Consider the following 19,487-nt stretch of genomic DNA (forward strand, 5'->3'; position numbering starts at 1 on the left):
CAGGGAGCCAACTGAATGGCTTTCACCGATGCGATTCGCTTCCCGACGTTCACCAAAAAGATCAGTTCATTCGCGAACGACTCATAATTTCCACGTAGGAGAAACCAGAGCTGCGTCTATAGGATCTGCTTCTGATGAAGCTGGACCAAGAATAAAAACAGATAACTCAACAAAGAATTGTCTAAGTTTTATTGGACTAGAGCGGATATACATTACAATATGTCCCCACCCTTACCCATGTATTTAGGGTCTACATTGTAGTTGGTATTAACTAGCTTATAAATGACGTTAGCATATTTTACCTAGCTATAAGACGGAGGTAGCGCTGCTATAACCAAAACGAGCATTCTCCCCGGAAGTGGGTGGTGCATGCCAATAGTTTTATGCTAACGTTAGTTACTTAGCTATATAGTAGCAGCAACAGCTGGTTGCTAGTTGATTTTCTTGCCAAGCAAATTGAAAACTGGCCATTACGATACCGGTAATGGTTCGATATGACAAACCGCAACATTCTGGGTAACATTAGCTAGCTAGGTAACGTTAAACACAAAACGTTTGAAGGGCTTAGTTTTGGTGTTTCCTGTGCCCTATGATCTAAATCAGATTTGCTGTCTGGAAATAGGTAAGCGACTGATTGCACTCATGTTTTTCTTTACATTTCGAAATATTTGTAAACTAACTTGACTAACGTTAGCTAGCCTGCAACCTAATGCACGATTTGCATTTTATTTCTAAGGTCCTAACTAACTATCTAGTTGGTTATATGTGTCGTCCAACTAACGTAATCAGATAGTTAGCTACAGTAGCTGCTATCAACATGCATGTTTGCACTGGCAAACAGGCTAGGTAACGTTAGCTAGTTTATGTACTTTAACAATACTCACTTAGCTAAATAGTTAGCTGGCTAACTGAGCTAGTTAGCTACCTAGCTTCGAATCAAATAAAAATATCACACATGCGCCGGATACAACGCGTGTAGACTTAACCGTGAAACGCTTGCCTTGAGCGCTTCCTAACGGTTCTAGCAGTAAAGTTAGTTAAAGCAAAGACACTAGTTACAGTAGGCAACTAAGTTAGTTGGCCAGATCACAAACTATCTTGTGCGTAGTTATAGCTAACTAAACTGTTTATCACAACAAAAGTAGAACTGTCAATCAGCTGGCTAAACCCGAAAGCGAAATCAAATGCTCGCAAAATGGACATTCCATGATGTGGTGCTATGAAGCTACATGTCCAACGCTGTCTCTCACACATTCGTATTATATTATACATCAGTGTCAGTACACTGTATAAATTGTAAACATGGCAAACACGCCATTCATACAGCTACCTATCAATACAAGTAATGTTTTATACATGCTAGTTACTGCTAGTTATTATACATGGAACGGTTTTTAGACTGGCCAAAAACCATTACTTGTGTTGATGGCTAGCTGCGTGTTAAAATAAAATTGTATTGATCACATGCAGATGTTATTGCGGGTGTAGCGAAATGCTTGTGCATGAATGTGCTGTTTGATTTTTATGAGACAACATGCGAACAATATTTTTCTGCTAAAGGGTTTGAAGGCTTCTTGTTGGGCTTAATGCATACTACCAACTAGTCTCAAGCTTTTGCATTCATGTCAGCAGTTTGTACGGCAACATACTGGACCGAGAATAGTGTTCCTTGACCATACATTTGAGTATGCAAATATGGTTTTGCAAACTTCGAGGAATGGCAGCATCCATATCCCATTTGACACTGCAAACCTGGAAAAAGATGTGTATCTTCTATCCATGCAAAAGCCTGGGCTGCATCGCTAGAGCCTACTCTGGCCTAAGACTACTAGCTATGTTGTCATTCCACTCCTAACCCAGTGCTGGCACCAAATTTGGAAAGGCGTGTTAGGAGTGGATTTAGGCTTAGTCAATGGCACAATTCCCATCACCTGTTAAACCAGTGCTTTGGCAATGGCTTGGCTGGAGTAAGGTTTTGCATGTCCTGATTTAATGAGGTTGTTGGTCAACAACATCCTGAGAGTCTAGTCTGGCAGCTGCTGGCCCTTCTCATTCTGCCGGTGACAGCCCGGGGCATAGAGTTTCTCCAGGATAGGACATAGCCTATTTATTTTATTGTCACCCCACACACACAATTTTAACTTTTCCCGTCTGTCTCCCCGTTACTCGTTACTTTTCCTTCACGCATCTCGGGACACTACCCTTTCCTCTACTCTCCCTCCCTCCTCACCTGTTTCCTCTGCTCTCCCTCTCATTTCTTTGTCCCATCTTTTCTTCTCTACCCACGCTCACCCTCCTTCCTCCTCTCCCCTTTCCTTCACTCACCCTATCTCCTCTGCTCTCCCTCTCCTCCACCCACTCTCCTCTGCTCTCCTCTACCAACTCTAACATTCTCTCATCCCTCTGCCTCTCCCCCCCCCACTCTCCCTCTTCTCTCCACTTCTCTGCATCTACCCCTCGCTCACCTCCTTCCTGTGTCTTTGTGTCCTCGGGGAAGGGGGCTGAAGGAGGATGGCGGTGTGGATCCAGGCCCAGCAGTTGCAGGGGGATGCGCTGCACCAGATGCAGTCTCTCTACGGACAGCACTTCCCCATAGAGGTGCGCCACTACCTGGCCCAGTGGATCGAGGGGCAGCTTTGGTGAGTTTACACCACTTTTCTCATGACTTTTATCCCATTTCCCCTCTTTTATTTATCCAGGTTAGTCTTATTGATCATATTGATGGCTGCAGTCCTAATGCTTGTCTTAATATAGGCTTCATTTTTTTTTTTATACAAATTGTGGACAAATCATGCACACACTCAAATGGGTGCTTAAATGTCCCACACACAGGTATTTTGCTTGTGCTTGTGCTTGAGACTCGAATTTGCATTGGCCTTGCATAACAAGGGCATGATATGCACTGCTCATGCAGAGTATCATTTTTCATTTGACATTGGATAAGCTTCAGCTGAATGACGCTTTGACTTAGCCACAAAACAGTTGTTGCAAAGTGCACTGACTGAGAAAAGGGTGAAACATGTATTGCATGCGGGTGTGTGCACAAGAGAGGTAGCAATGGCATTTGTTCGTTATTTTTTTGCTTATTCGTCCACTTGTTCTCTGTAGTCTTGAGTGGGTCTTGACAGTTTTAGTTCACTTCCGAACAGTGGAGAATTTAAGGTTAAACATTAGTGTGTGTGTGTGACTGTACAAGAAAAGGAGTCTGTCTTGTATGCACATTTGATTGTTGATGTTACATTATTTTAAAAAAAATGGTCTCTTTGGGACCTGGAAACCCAGAGAGAGAATATTAGGCTAAATGTGTGTGCGTGTTTCTAAGGAATTTAGTCTATTTGACAGGGACAGTAGCACATTTATCATTTTAAGTTTTCACATCAATGTGTATGTGCTGGAATTAGCTATGGAGCTAATTTACATCTGTAGTACTCGTGTGCATGTGAGAAAACAATGTTGTCGAAATGCACAGCAGGTTACACAGGAAAAAGAGAACCTGTGTGTGTTACATTGAGAGAGCTGGAGATAAAGGCATGGATAATGAGCATATAAACCCATGTCCCACAACTTAGTACTTCTGATGTTGTCTGTTTGACCCCCTGACCCGGGCAACCCAGGGATTCTGTGGAGCTGGAGAACCCCCAGGATGAGCTGAAGGCCAAGCGTCTGCTGGACAGCCTGGTGCAGGAGCTGCAGAGGAAGGCCGAGCACCAAGTGGGGGAGGACGGCTTCCTGCTCAAGATCAAACTGGGACACTACGCCAGCCAGCTCAAGGTAAGAAACCAACGGGGCCAGAGTGTACACCCCAAGTAGTAGTGGAACTCTGGTGTAACGCAGCTTGAATTACATGTCTTCTGGTTCTCCAGCACAGGAGAGAAGACTGGATGCCTAATCCCCTCACCCCCACCAAAAAAACGGACCTAGAAATATCTTGTAGCATCTCGAAGCGAACCTAACATCTCTGTTTTAGGTTGATGCGCCATTGAGCAGGTTCCATAGAAATGCCTGTCTGTAGTTATAACACTCTACCTCTATGGGAGAGACACCTACACTAGTTCGTGTTCATTAAGGGACGCAACATTTCGGCAATGAAAGATGAAAACAAGCTTCTCTAAATGGGCAGGTCTGGGTTTTCTTCCGTTTGGTGCCTAATTAAGCCCCAGCACTGTTACAGCGGGAGGTGGCTAATCCGGCATTGGCTCACACTGAATTTTTGGCACCTTGAAATGAAGCAGAAGATTAGGAAAATTCCAAAGGCGTTTCTCTGTAGCACTCTTTTAACTTCACAACGTGGTACAAAATGGTCACTGCTTCGAGGGTCAAGTGGCAGTGTTACAAACGCCTGACGCCAACACTGATGTTAGCCCACAAAACCCATTTCAGTTGATTGATCTGATTGAGTTAGCCTTGTTAGAGGATGTATGCAGTATGTTCTCACTCCCCTGGTGGTGCAGGGCTCCGTATTGGAACAGCAGCCAATGCTACTGGAGTGGCGTCGTGACGACAGTGGCCGTGTCCACTTCGTCATAGTGCAGCTGTTTCTTCATGTGTGTGTGTGTGTGGGAGATTCACAATTAGACAAAAGTCTGTCCTCTTTGATTCCTCCGTCCTCCTCTCCTCTGGAAACCGATAAGTGGTCGAGAAGGGTGTCAATTCGGTAGTAGGCGAACGGAGGAGTTTGCTCCCCTTCTCAATTACCTCCTTTAGCCAAGGATACTGAGGCGTATCCTCTGCGGAAGAGTATTGAAATCTTAAGCGTGTGCCCCTTTTTGTTTGTGTCTGCAGCTGTTTCTGTGTGCACACTTGCGTGTGTGTTTGTATGACAAATGCATCCTTTCCTTCCTCAGAGCACATATGACCGCTGTCCTCTTGAGCTGGTGCGCTGCATCAAGCACATCCTTCACTCGGAGCAGAGGCTGGTGCAGGAGGCCACCAACGTGAGACTTACGCACACACAGAGTTTATAGAGCTGAAATGACTCCTATTTTACAAGACAGCAAATCATATCAGTTGTACAAAATGCTTTGTTCTATGATGTCGCTCTCTGTTGAACGGGCCTCTGGCAGCCTTGACTATACTTCATCCTGCCGGAGCTCTGTCATCCAATTGGACGGCTCTCTCACGGCCTCTCTCCCCATTGGCAGGCCGTCGGGAGCGGCGGTGGGGGCGGGACCATGGACAGCCTGTCCCAGAGGCACCAGCAGATCAACCAGACGTTCGAGGAGCTGCGCGTGTCCACGCAGGAGACTGAGAACGAGCTGCGCAAGCTGCAGCACAACCAGGAGTATTTCATCATCCAGTACCAGGAGAACCTCCGCATCCAGGGTGAGACGCTGACTGCCTATATTACAGCAGCGCTTCTCAATGCATTCCTGGAGGGATTAACCCACTTGGGCACACTAGCAAAACGTTTCGCAACCAAAACAAGCATTTCTTGTTGGACAAGTTCAGGTAGTTCCTCCCCATTTCACTCCATTTTCTTCCATGTTGTGCCTAATGAATACGACCCAGATTCAACTAATCGACCGCGCCTCAGGGCCTTGATGAGCTGAATCATGTTAGAGTGGATCAGCCCTGTTAGTGGTTAGACTAAAAGCCTGCATACACCGTATAGTAGCTCTCCAGGTGGGTGTCTGTAACGGGGAAATTAGATGTATTTACCCATGCCACCACCTCCACTTCTCCCTCTCCTTTACTCCCTCTTCCTTCAACCTCTCTCCACTCCTCTACTCTTCTTCCTCCATTCATCCATCACCCCCCCCCCCCCACTTCAATCCTCCTCCTTCCCCCTTTCCCTCCTCTGTAGCCCAGTTGAGCAGTCTGTCGGCCGTGCCGGCAGAAGAGCGAACCCAGAGGGAGACCACCCTGCAGGCCAAGAGAGCCACCGTGGAGGCTTGGCTCACCAGGGAGGCCAACACACTGCAGAAATACAGACTGGTACGCTACTGAACATACATACACACACACACTGCAGAAACAGACTGGCAGATATACAGTGCATACACAAGCAACACATTCAATACTACTAGGTTGGGGCCAGAAGCATAAACATTTATTGCAATTAAGGGAGTTGGGGAATTAACGGATTTGTAAATTTGATGTTGTTTTGATTTCGTTACTACAAATAAGCTGACCTGGTTTAGATGTTAGTAAACCATGCCATTTTATTAGGCTACAGATGAAATAAGTTCTGATGGGGCCTCCCGAGTTGCACAGTGCTAAAGGCGTCACTACAGACCTGGGTTCGATCCCGGGCTGTATCACAACCGGCCGTGATCGGGAGTACCATAGGGCGGCGCACAATTTGGCCCAGCGTCGTCCGGGTTAAGGGAGGGTTTGGCCGGGGGGGGGGGGGCTTTACTTGGCTCATCGCGCTCTAGCGACTCCTTGTGGTGGGCCGGACGCCTGCAGGCTGACCTCTGTGTTTCCTCCGACAGATTGGTGCGGCTGGCTTCCAGGTTAAGCAGGCGATTGTTATGAAGCGCGGTTTGGTGGGTCATGTTTCGGAGGACGCATTGATCAAAATTGGGGAGATAAGGGTGGTAAAATACGAAACATATATAAAAATAAGTTCTAATGAACTACACAGGGTGGTGGAAGTGCATGGTTATGAGCTTGATGCTCCTTTCCAATAAATATTGAGGGTCTTATTCTGGTGACATGATCGATGCTTGGCTGCCGTTAGACAAACTCTTCTTGCTCTTATCCATAATAATCTCATGTAGACTAGCCTACCCACACTGTATCTGCCAGCTGTTGGCTAGAGTGAACGTACCAAGACCAGAGTACGCACATTTTTCTATTTAACGCAACAGTTTTTGTGACAAAACTATCGGTAGAGTTGGAAATGCGACGGAACATCACATTTTTATTCGGTACATGAAAACTTAAGCGATAAAGTACATTTTGTGTGCACTTGGTCATCTCGAGCTGACTGTTTTTTAATCCACAAAAAAACATACCTCTGGTGGGAACATGCACATATTTTCTTTATGCAGATTCTAGAATATTCGCATTGAAAATCTTTTTTGTGTGTATAGGACCTGGCGGAGAAGCACCAGAAGACTCTGGGCCAGCTGAGGAAGCAGCAGACGCTGATCCTGGATGAGGAGCTGATCCAGTGGAAGAGACGTCAGCAGCTGGCCGGCAACGGGGGACCCACCGAGGGGGGACTGGATGTCTTGCAGTCCTGGTGAGTCCCACCACACACACTCCTAGCTGTCCATTGTAGTCGATGCTGGCGACGCTCCTCTTGGTTTGCGGGGTAGGGGTGCTTTAGTGCTCCTGGCGCTGGTGTGCCACTTAGTCTCTCTCTCGCCACTCTCCTTTACAAATTGAACACATAAACAGCTTTCCCGTCCCTCACTCTGATTCTGTTTTTGTGTGTGTGTCTGCTCATCGCTGCTTATGTGTGTGTGTGTGTTCTTGGGGGGCTTGTTCTTTTTTCCCTTTCCAGGTGTGAAAAGCTAGCGGACCTGATCTGGCAGAACCGGCAGCAGATCCGGCGGGCCGAACACCTGACCCAGCAGCTACCGCTGCCTGGCCCAATGGAGGAGCTGCTCACCAAGCTCAACTCTGACATCACCGACATCATCTCCGCTCTCGTCACCAGGTAGGGGTGGGTGGGTGTCTGGGGGGGGTTTTTGTTTATTTAAGAAAATACAAAGTGTTGGTCCAGATTCTATATATACTGAACAAAAATATAAATGCAACAATTTTCAGAGATTTTACTGAGTTACATTCCATATAAGGAAATCAGTCAATTTAAATAAATGTATTTGTCCCTAATCTATGGATTTCACATGACAGGGAATATAGATATGGATTTGTTGGTCACATATACCTTAAATAAAGGTATGGACGTGGATAGGGTTGCAAAGGGTCAGAAACTTTCCATGGGAAGTTGAGCCCTGGAATTTGGGGAATTTTGCTTTAAAATGTTAAGTGAACCTTTTTTGGTGGGATACAAATTAGGCAATTTGAGGTCTTGTGGCATATTTTTGTTAAACTATCCCCAATTCAATGGAATTGCAACCTTCTGCATGCACAGTGCATTCTTCCATCACATGTACAGCTGATTCTCAAGTTCTTGCACAATAATGAGATGCTATTGAGCCCACACTACTACACTGTCTGAGCCAAGGACTACATGCTTTGATTACAATACTGGGTGGGGTGAATATATTTTATGACATATACATTATTATTTTGTTAACTAGTAAATAGTAGCCTACAGCAAAGTGTTTAAAGTAATTTCTAACTTGTTAACAATTTCTGCTAGTTAGTTTTTGCTACCATGTGGGTTTTATCTTGCTTGTGCCTGCTAACTGAGGGGTGTTAATTCACCTGTTTCCATACATGTTTAATTTTAAAACATTTATCTTACAAAGGAGTTGTTTAATCTAACATGTATTATTTTTTTATATTTTTTTTTACAAATGTTTTTCTAATCTTTACAGGATAATGCCACAGGCTCTATCTGATGGGTGGAGTCATTTCACTGTAACTAATGTAGAAGGAAAAGTTGTGTACATTTGCAAATACTGTGCCAAATCATATGTGAAGAATGCAACAAAGATGCAGAATCATCTGGCCAAGTGCATAATGTTCCCTCAGCGCTCACAACAAGCAAACTCTGACAAAAGTCCCTCTACTTCTATTCGAGGTGAAAATTATGAACCAGACACCTTATCGATAGCAACAGCTCATGGTCCTCCTGGAATCAGAAGTTTTTTTGACTCAATGGAGGAACGTAGTCAGATGCATACACAGCTCGAGCAAGACATTCAACTGGTTCACCGCTGCTCACAGGCAATGTGTATTGGAAGAGATTAATGAATGTTCTTCACCCAGCATACACCCCTCCAACCAGAAATGCTTTATCTACTCATTTGCTGGATGCGGAGTTCAAGTGAAGGTCAAGCAAATCATAGAGAAAGCAATCATCTCTGATGGGTGGTCAAATGTTCGTGGGCAAGGAATAATTAACTACACCTCCACCCCTCAACCAGTATTCTACAAGAGCACAGACACAAGGGACAACAGACACCGGTCTCTACATTGCAGATGAGCTGAAGGCAGTCATCAATGACCTTGGACCACAGAAGGTATTTGCACTGGTGACAGACAATGCTGCTAACATGAAGGCTGCTTGGTCTAAATTGGAGGAGTCCTACCCTCACATCACGCCCATTGGCTGTGCTGCTCATGCATTGAATCTGCTCCTCAAGGACATCATGGCACTGAAAACAATGGAGAGCCAAGGAAATGGTTAGGTATGTGAAGGGTCTTCAAGTTATAGCAGTAATCTACCTAACCAAGCAAAGTGAGAAGAATAAGAGCACCGCATTGAAGCTGCCCAGCAACACTCATTGGGGTGGTGTTGTCATCATGTTTGACAGTCTCCTGGAGGGGAAGGAGTCTCCAAGAAATAGCCAAATCACAGTCTGCCGATATGGACAGCCGCATCAAGAGGATCCTCCTGGATGATGTATTTTGGGAGAGAGTGGTAAGCAGCCTGATATTCCTGAAACCTATAGCAGTAGCCATTGCATAGATTGAGGGAGACAATGCCATTCTGTCTGATGTTCAGACTCTGCTTGCAGATGGAAGAGAAGAAATCTGTACTGCCCTGCCCACTTCACTGTTGCTCCAAGCAGAAGAAACTGCAGTTCTGAAATACATCAAAAAGCGTGAAGACTTCTGCCTGCAGCCCATACACGCCGCAGCGTACATGTTGGACCCCAAGTATGCTGGCAAGAGCATCCTGTCTGGTGCAGAGATCAACAAGGCCTATAGTGTCATCACTACCGTATCTCACCACCTTGGCCTGGATGAGGGCAAGGTTCTTGGCAGTCTGGCGAAGTACGCTTCCAAGCAAGGGCTTTGGGATGGAGATGCAATATAGCAGTTGTGCCAACATATCTCATCAGACACCTGGTGGAAGGGACTTTGTGGATCTGAGGCTCTTTCCCCTTTTGCCTCCATCTTCCAAATCCCACCAACATCAGCCGCCTCAGAGGGCAACTGGTCCTTGTTTGGGAACACACACCAAAGCACACAACTGGCTGACCAATACAAGAGTTGAAAAATTGGTGGCCATCTGGGCAAATTTGAGGTTTTTTGAGCCTGACAACGAGCCATCCACAACAAGGTTGGAAAGTGACAGTGAAGATGAGGCCTCAGAGTCTGATGTTAAAGAATTGGACATTAAGGAGGTCCAGGGAGAAGACATGAAGCGTGAGAGGAAGACAACCAAAGCATTAGTTTCTAGACTATCATTTTACAGATGTATGTTAAACATTTTTGGTAGATGCGATGGGTCATTCAATATTCCCTTTTGTTCAAAGAAATCATCCCATGTGAAGAGTCAACTAATTTAAAGTAAAATTCGTAACTAAATGTTTTTATTTCTATTGGAAGAATTTAATCATTTCCAATTATGTCTACTTATGATAAGGTAAAATATTTATGTTTCTGTATGGTAAATATATCCAGTGCAAAAAACATCTACATTTAAATGGTATTAATATTAATTTGCTTATATTCCCACGGAAAATTTCCACCTCACAATTCCACCTCACACCCCAAAATGTGCAACCCTAGACGTGGATCAGAAAACCAGTCAGTATCTGGTGTAACCACCATTTGCCTCGCACTTCTCCTTCGTAATGAGTTGATTTTGGACTGTGGAATGTTGTCCCACTCCTCTTCAATGGCTGTGCGAAGTTGCTGGATATTGGCGGAAACTGGAACATGCTGTCTTACTGAGCATCCCAAACATGCTCAATGGGTGACATGTCTGAGTATGCAGGCCACTGGGACATTTTCATCTATCAGGAATTGTGTACAGGTCCTTTCAACAGGTTTCATCTGCCCGGTACAGTTGAAACCGGGATGGATTCTCCAGTGTGTTAGTTGCCATCGAAGTTGAGCATTTGCCCATTGAAGTTGGCTATGATGCCGAACTGCAGTCAGGTCAAGACCATGGTGAGGATGACGAGCACGGAGATGAGCTTCCCCGAGACAGTTTCTGACTGTGTGCAGAAATTATTTGGTTGTGCAAACCCAGTTTCCTTAGCTGTGTCTGGCTGGTGTCAGACGATCCCGCAGTGGAAGAAGCCGGAGGTGGAGTTCCTGGGCTGGTATGGTTACACGTGTTGTGAGGCTGGTTGGACGTACAGCCAAATTCTCTGGTACAGAAAGGAACATTCAGTTCTCTGGCAACCGCTCTGGTGGACATTCCTGCAGTCAGCGTGCCAATTGCACGCTCCCTAAACTTGAGACGTCTGTGGCATTGTGTTGTGTGACAAACTGCTCATTTTTAAAGTGGCCTGTGTAATGATCATGTGTGTGATGATCATGCTGTTTAATTAGCTTATTGATAAGCCACACCTGTCAGGTGGATGGATTATCTTGGCAAAGGAGAAATGCTCACTAACAGGGATGTAAACACATTTCTGGGGCCTTTTTATTTCAGCTCATGAAACATGGGACCAACACTTTACATGTTTTATATCTTTGTTCAGTATATCATCATGAGTCATATAATGCCTGATAAGAGCACAATCAGGAAAACCAACACTTTGTATTTTCTTAAATTAAAACAAAAATAAAGTGCAATTATGGGTTTGAAATCAATATGTAAACATGGCTGACATTGCATAGGCCTATGCTATAAGGTTCTCTTACAAAGAGAGAAATATGCACTTGTGTGACTCATAAAGGGGGCGTGTCTGTAGCACATACTTCTCATTTCACCCTCTGGGGTAATGTGATGGGCTGTCACTGTTAAGAAACCCTGGAGGTCCATCCACCTGTAATTAGCACAACACCTGGTGTGTTGGCCAATTCATTGACAACTTCTGCTTTAGCTTGCTTATAGAGCGGGTACTGCTTGTTTGCTGAAGTCGGTGTGAGAGAGCGAAGTTCGTAACGTGGCACGAGCACTTTCACAAGGTGCTGAAACCCCCTATTCTTCTCAAGCACCGAGAATGGGCGCATATCCGCGGCTATAAACTTACCCATCGCTCTCGTAATTTTCTTAGGCCCGATCAGAATCGGCTGCGAAGGGCTGCTTGATTGCAGAGGGGAGGCGTAGTTATTTTTTGCTCTGGTGCAAGGAATACTGGGGTGATAGGCTCTAGTTGTTTTAGGTGAATAGCCAGAAGAGAGATTCTGCTCCGATTTTCCTTGAGGCATACAACAGTGTAGGCAGCCTATAGGCCTAGTGTGTTACATCTATTATGTATTCATTCAGGTTCACAGTGCGGCCCAAACTGAGATCCCAAAACGGTTTGGTATGAATACGTGTACTGTTACACCCCTACAATCTGTAGATCATGTCATTTTATCTTCTTTGTATGCAGCCTCTAATCTTTTAAATACGGTATTTACCCACTTTCTCTCACTCTCTTTTTCTACCCAACCATCTTTCCTCCCTTGCTACATCCATCCCTCACCCCCCCTCCTCCCTCAATCCCTCCCTCACCTATCAGTACGTTTATCATCGAGAAGCAGCCGCCCCAGGTGCTGAAGACCCAGACTAAGTTTGCGGCTACTGTGCGCCTACTGGTGGGCGGGAAGCTCAACGTGCACATGAACCCCCCGCAGGTCAAGGCAGTCATCGTCAGCGAGCAGCAGGCCAAGGCCCTTCTCAAGAATGAGAGCACCCGCAAGTGAGACGCCACACACACCCTCTGCCAGGCATACACACTTACAGACACACACAGGGCCATAGCCAGGGTCTGAGTTTTGGTGAGGTCCGGATGGGGGTGGGGAGAAATATTTGCATTTTTTTAAAGCTTATTTCCTGCAATTTTACACTTTGCCATGACTTATGCCATGTTAATATATCTGAGAGTGACAAGAAGTTGTGCTCTGCATGCCCGGTCTATAATTCAGCCATGATTACTACAAGTGTAGATAGCTGGCTAGCTAGACGACCTAGACTAATTTACCAATTACATTTTTTAAAGTGATTTGTTTAGAATCGCGCTGCAATGGATAGCTGCCGTTTTACGGTCTCCTGACCAATTCTGCTTTCTTTTTTTTTTTGCACTGATCTTAACTTTTTTTGTACATAATGTTTCCGCCATTGTTTCCTATGACCGAAAAGACCTGGACATCAGAACATTGATCGTTAACCTCGATTTGCATCACAGGAGGTTGGATTATTAGGAACACCTGCTTTTTCCTGTACACACTGACTAGGTGAATCCAGGTGAAAGCTGTCATACCTTTATGGATGTCGCCTCTTAAAAACCACTTCAGTCAGTGTAGACCAGTTAAAGAAGGATTTTTAAGCCTTGAGACATCGTTCATTTATGTGCCAATCAGAGGGTGAATGGGCAAGACAAAATATTTAAGTGCCTTTGAACGGGGTATGGTAGTAGGTGCCAGGTGCACCGTTTTGAGTGGTTAAGAACTCCAACGCTGCTGGGCTTTTCACACTCAATGAACCTGATTGTGTAAAATGTATGCTCAGTTTGTTGTGCACGGTATTGCGGTACCGCAAGCAACATTTTAGCAACAGACTTATGTGCTAGCTGTCTAGTCTGTTTTTTATAAATGTGCAATGAGCATAAAATAGATGCGTAAGGAATTGGCAAATCGTTCTCATTCTGAGAAATTGCATCTTATCCAGTTGGCCATTTGATTTCAACATCTAAACAAAGTGAACTATCTATCGTTCAAACAGTTGGAGACGGACAGGAGGGTGTATTCATAACAGTTCAACTGTTCTACCTTGTTAGCAAAGCAAATAGATCCAAGTTGGCTACACTTTAAATATAAAGATTAGCTGGCTACTCACTGGCACTGGGCTTGTGCTTGAGAGATTGTTTGAGACCTGTGTTAACTTTCTATAATGCCTGCTACCAGAGTTGGTCATTATTGTTAGATGTGCATTGTACATGGATGGTTCTGGTTAGATTTTTAACAAAAAGGGCATATTCATAGACATGAAAGCCAGATCAGTGAATATTGCAAAAAAGCAGGTTAAACTATTTTGATTAAATTAACTTATTTGTGGGTCTTATGGTTGAAGGATTATACACTGCTCAAAAAAATAAAGGGAACACTTAAACAACACAATGTAACTCCAAGTCAATCACACTTCTGTGAAATCAAACTGTCCACTTAGGAAGCAACACTGATTGACAATAAATTTCACATGCTGTTGTGCAAATGGAATAGACAAAAGGTGGAAATTATAGGCAATTAGCAAGACACCCCCAAAAAAGGAGTGATTCTGCAGGTGGTGACCACAGACCACTTCTCACTTCCTATGCTTCCTGGCTGATGTTTTGGTCACTTTTGAATGCTGGCGGTGCTCTCACTCTAGTGGTAGCATGAGACGGAGTCTACAACCCACACAAGTGGCTCAGGTAGTGCAGTTCATCCAGGATGGCACATCAATGCGAGCTGTGGCAAAAAGGTTTGCTGTGTCTGTCAGCGTAGTGTCCAGAGCATGGAGGCGCTACCAGGAGACAGGCCAGTACATCAGGAGACGTGGAGGAGGCCGTAGGAGGGCAACAACCCAGCAGCAGGACCGCTATCTCCGCCTTTGTGCAAGGAGGTGCACTGCCAGCGCCCTGCAAAATGACCTCCAGCAGGCCACAAATGTGCATGTGTCTGCTCAAACGGTCAGAAACAGACTCCGTGAGGGTGGTATGAGGGCCCGACGTCCACAGGTGGGGGTTGTGCTTACAGCCCAACACCGTGCAGGACGTTTGGCATTTGCCAGAGAACACCAAGATTGGCAAATTCGCCACTGGCGCCCTGTGCTCTTCACAGATGAAAGCAGGTTCACACTGAGCACATGAGCACATGTGACAGACGTAACAGAGTCTGGAGACGCTGTGGAGAACGTTCTGCTGCCTGCAACATCCTCCAGCATGACCGGTTTGGCGATGGGTCAGTCATGGTGTGGGGTGGCATTTCTTTGTGGGGCCGCACAGCCCTCCATGTGCTCGCCAGAGGTAGCCTGACTGCCATTAGGTACCCAGATGAGATCCTCAGACCCCTTGTGAGACCATATGCTGACACATGCACATTTGTGGCCTGCTGGAAGTCATTTTGCAGGGCTCTGGCAGTGCACCTCCTTGCACAAAGGCGGAGGTAGCGGTCCTGCTGCTGGGTTGTTGCCATCCTACGGCCTCCTCCACGTCTCCTGATGTACTGGCCTGTCTCCTGGTAGCGCCTCCATGCTCTGGACACTACGCTGACAGACACAGCAAACCTTTTTGCCACAGCTCGCATTGATGTGCCATCCTGGATGAACTGCACTACCTGAGCCACTTGTGTGGGTTGTAGACTCCGTCTCATGCTACCACTAGAGTGAGAGCACCGCCAGCATTCAAAAGTGACCAAAACATCAGCCAGGAAGCATAGGAAGTGAGAAGTGGTCTGTGGTCACCACCTGCAGAATCACTCCTTTTTTGGGGGTGTCTTGCTAATTGCCTATAATTTCCACCTTTTGTCTATTCCATTTGCACAACAGCATGTGAAATTTATTGTCAATCAGTGTTGCTTCCTAAGTGGACAGTTTGATTTCACAGAAGTGTGATTGACTTGGAGTTACATTGTGTTGTTTAAGTGTTCCCTTTATTTTTTTGAGCAGTGTATTTACTCTAGGTATAATTTTACAAGCCCTGAATTCATGAATCATTCCTGCATGTTTGAAATGCAGTGTATTGACCTTTTTTAAATTGTCCAACAAAAACAGCTGGTGTCTATTTACCACCACTAACCGATGCTGGCACTAAGACCACACTCAACGAGCTGTATAGGGCCAGAAGCAAACAGGAAAATGCTCATCCAGACGCGGCGCTCCTTTCTTCTAGCATGTCACCTGTGCAACTAGAGGATACAAAAGTCCATCGCCTTTACTCATTAGTCAGTGTGGAGCTGCTGGACGAATGACAAGTCAGTTTGTTTGTCTTGTGTGGGTAGTTAGCTAGCTGGCTATGCGATCATTTGAATGATACATAATACAGCACCCCCCCACCTGCCCTGGTTGGATGAACAATGTGGACTGCGGTGTGAGGGGTTGAGAGATGCCCGCCTCATAGGGGACTATTTCTGACTACTGCTGAGGTATGGTGGTCTTTCTGGCGCTTATAGCTACCAAAGCATCACCTAGATGGGTGCTACACTTAGGTAGTGGACTATCCAGCCTACCTACAGAGGAGGAGGAGGAGTCAACAAACAAGGTGCTTGATGAAGAGCTACAACCCTGTCTAAGTAACTGAATGATGCTGCTCCCTTGCTGTGCCATCGAAGCTCCTTCCGCTTAAGCTACTGCCAAGCCTTTCTGAATTGCCTTGCTGAACAACTTATCAGAAGTTGTGGAAGACCATCGCTCAAGACCTGCCAGATCTCTACATTTTGTTTTGTTTGTTTTTACAACGTCTTTGAGATTCTCTCTTGTAATGAAAAGCACTATATAAAATAACTGTATTATTACTCCACACACAGAATCGGATACAAAGTTCTCCCTCACCCTCCATTTGGCAAATCTGACCATAACTCTATCCTCCCGATTTCATGCTTACAAGCAAAAACTCACAGGAAGTACCAGTGACAAGCTCAATACGGAGGTTGTCCGATTTAAGCAGATGCTAAGCTACAGGACTGTTTTGCTAGCACAGACTTTAACATGTTCTGGGATTCAGCCAATGGAATTGGCATCATTAAGTAAGTGCATCGACGCCGTCGTCCCCACAGTGACCTTACGCACATATCTCAACCAGAAGCCAGGGATTACAGGCAACAGCCGCACTGAGCTAAAGGCTAGAGCTGCTGCTTTCAAGGAGCGGGATACTAATCCGGACACTTATAAGAAATCCCGCTACAACCTCCAAGCCATCAAACAGGCAAAGCATCACAACAGGACTAAGATCAAACCCTACTACGCCGGCTCTGATGCTCGTTGGATGTAGCAGTGCTTGCAAACTATCATGGATTACAAAGGGAAACACAGCCACGAGCTGCCCTGTGATGCGAGCCTACCAGACGAGCTAAATGCTTTCAAAGCTCGCTTCGAGGCAAGCGACACTGAATCATGCATGAGAGAGCCAGCTGTTCCAAATGACTGTGATCACGCTCTCCGTAGCATATGTAAGACTTTTAAACAGGTTAACATTTACAAGGTCGCAGGGCCAGGCGGAATATCAGGATGCGTACTCAGAGCATGCTCTGGAAAGTGTCTTCACTGACATTTACAACCTTTCTCTGACCCAGTCTGTAATACCTACATGTTTCAAGCAGACCACCCTATGCCCAACAACGCCAAGGTAACCTGCCTACATGACTATCGCCCCGTAGCACTCACATCTGTAGCCATGAAATGCTTTGAAGGCTGGTCATGGCTCACATCAAGGCCATCATCCCAGACACCCTGGACCCACTCCAATTCGCATACTTCCTCCACAGATGACACAATCTCTATTGCACTCCACACTGCCCACTCCCATCCTGACGAGCTCAGTGTTCAACATCTTAGTGCTCTCAACTCATCACTAAGCAAAGGACCCTGGGACTGAACACCTGACGGGCTGCCCCCGGGTGGTGAGGGTAGGCAACAACACATCCGACATGCTGACCCTCTAACACGGGGTGCATCAGGGGTGCGTGCTTAGTCCCCTCTTGCATCAGGGGTGCCAGGACAACTACCTCTCCCTCAATGTGAGCAAGACAAAGGAGCTGATCGTGGACTACAGGAAACGGAGGGCCGAGCACACCCCCGTTCACATCGACAGGGCTGTAGTGGAGTGGGTTGAGAGCTTCATGTTCCTCGGTGTCCACATCACTAAGGATCTATCATGGTCCACACACACCAAGACAGCCGTGAAGAAGGCACGACAACGCCTCTTACCCCTCAGGAGGCTGAAAAGATTTGGCATGGGCCCTCCAAAAGTTCTACAGCTGCACCATTGAGAGCATCTTGACTGGCTTCATCACCGCTTGGTATGGCAAATGCTTGGCATCCGACCGTAAGATGCTACAGACGGTACTCCAGGTGGTGTCAGAGGAAGGCCCTAGAAATTGTCAGACTCCAGCCACCCAAGTCAGACTGTTCTCACAGCAAGCGGTACCAATGCACCAAGTCTGGAACCAACAGAACCCTGAACAGTTTCTATCCAAAAGCCGTAAGACTACTAAATAGTTAGTCCGGGTAGTTATTTGCTTAGTTAAATGGTTATCTGCATTGACCATTTTGGAGGGACATTTTTTGACTCAAAACCGTAGCAGCAGCAGATGTGATATCTATCAAATCCAATTTTTTGTCACGTGCTGAATACTACAGGTGTAGAACTTACCGTAAAATGCTTACTTACAAGCCCTTAACCACTGTATTTGTAGTAATATGTACATGCAGTTGAAGTCGGAAGTTTACATACACCTTAGCCAAATACTACATTTAAACTCAGTTTTTCACAATTCCTGACATTTAATTCTAGTAAAAATTCCCTGTCTTAGGTCAGTTAGGTTCACCACTTTATTTTAAGACTGTGAAATGTCAGAATAATAGTGGATAGAATGATTTATTTCGGCTTTTATTTCTTTCATCACATTACCAGTGGGTCAGAAGTTTACATACACTCAATTAGTATTTGGTAGCATTGCCTCTTAAATTGTTTAACTTGGGTCAAACGTTTTGGGTAGCCTTCCACCAGCTTCCCACAATAAGTTGGGTGAATTTTGGCCCATTCCTCCTGACAGAGCTGGTGTATCTGAGTTAGGTTTGTAGGCGTCCTTGCTCGCACACGCTTTTTCAGTTCTTCCCACAAATGTTCTATAGGATTGAGGTCAGGGTTTTGTGATGGCCACTCCAATACCTTGACTTTGTTGTCCTTAAGCCATTTTGCCACAACTTTGGAAGTATGCTTAGGGTCATTGTCTATTTGGAAGACCCATTTGCGACCAAGCTTTAACTTCCCGACTGATGTCTTGCGATGTTGCTTCAATATATCCACATAATTTCCCTTCCTCATGATGCCATCTATTTTGTGAAGTTTCCAGTCCCTTCTGCAGCAAAGCACCCCCACAACATGATGCTGCCACCCCCGTGCTTCACGGTGTTCATGGTGTTCATGGTGTTCTTTGGTTTGCAAGCCTCACCCTTTTTCCTCCAAACATAACGATGGTAAATATGGCCAAACAGTTATATTTTTGTTTCATCAGACCAGAGGACATTTCTCCAGAAAGTACGATCTTTGTCCCCATGTGCAGTTGCAAATCGTAGCCTGGCTTTTTTATGGCGGTTTTGGAGCAGTGGCTGCTTCCTTGCTGAGCGGCCTTTCAGGTTATGTCGATATAGGACTCGTTTTACTGTGGATATAGATACTTTTGTACCGGTTTCCTCCAGCATCTTTACAAGGTCCTTTGCTATTGATTTGCACTTCTCACACCAAAGTATGTTCATCTCTAGGAGACAGAACGCGTCTCCTTCCTGAGCGGTATGATGGCTGCGTGGTCCCATGGTG

General features: G+C 45.6%; 1 protein-coding gene across 1 annotated transcript in view; it reads left to right on the forward strand.

Moving 5' to 3' along the window:
- Nucleotides 1-405: 405 nt before the first annotated feature.
- The window catches only part of LOC120046299 (signal transducer and activator of transcription 5B-like), a 37,015-nt gene continuing 17,933 nt past the window's right edge, over nucleotides 406-19,487 (forward strand). The window contains exons 1-9 of the mRNA XM_038991388.1: nucleotides 406-622; nucleotides 2,498-2,639; nucleotides 3,615-3,771; nucleotides 4,845-4,934; nucleotides 5,142-5,322; nucleotides 5,804-5,934; nucleotides 7,038-7,189; nucleotides 7,454-7,609; nucleotides 12,495-12,674. Coding sequence (XP_038847316.1) covers nucleotides 2,512-2,639; nucleotides 3,615-3,771; nucleotides 4,845-4,934; nucleotides 5,142-5,322; nucleotides 5,804-5,934; nucleotides 7,038-7,189; nucleotides 7,454-7,609; nucleotides 12,495-12,674 — 1,175 coding nt within the window. The 5' untranslated portion in view covers nucleotides 406-622; nucleotides 2,498-2,511. The remainder of the gene's footprint in view (nucleotides 623-2,497; nucleotides 2,640-3,614; nucleotides 3,772-4,844; nucleotides 4,935-5,141; nucleotides 5,323-5,803; nucleotides 5,935-7,037; nucleotides 7,190-7,453; nucleotides 7,610-12,494; nucleotides 12,675-19,487) is intronic.

The sequence above is a fragment of the Salvelinus namaycush genome, chromosome 4 (genome assembly GCF_016432855.1).
Source record: "Salvelinus namaycush isolate Seneca chromosome 4, SaNama_1.0, whole genome shotgun sequence".
NCBI lineage: Eukaryota > Metazoa > Chordata > Actinopteri > Salmoniformes > Salmonidae > Salvelinus > Salvelinus namaycush.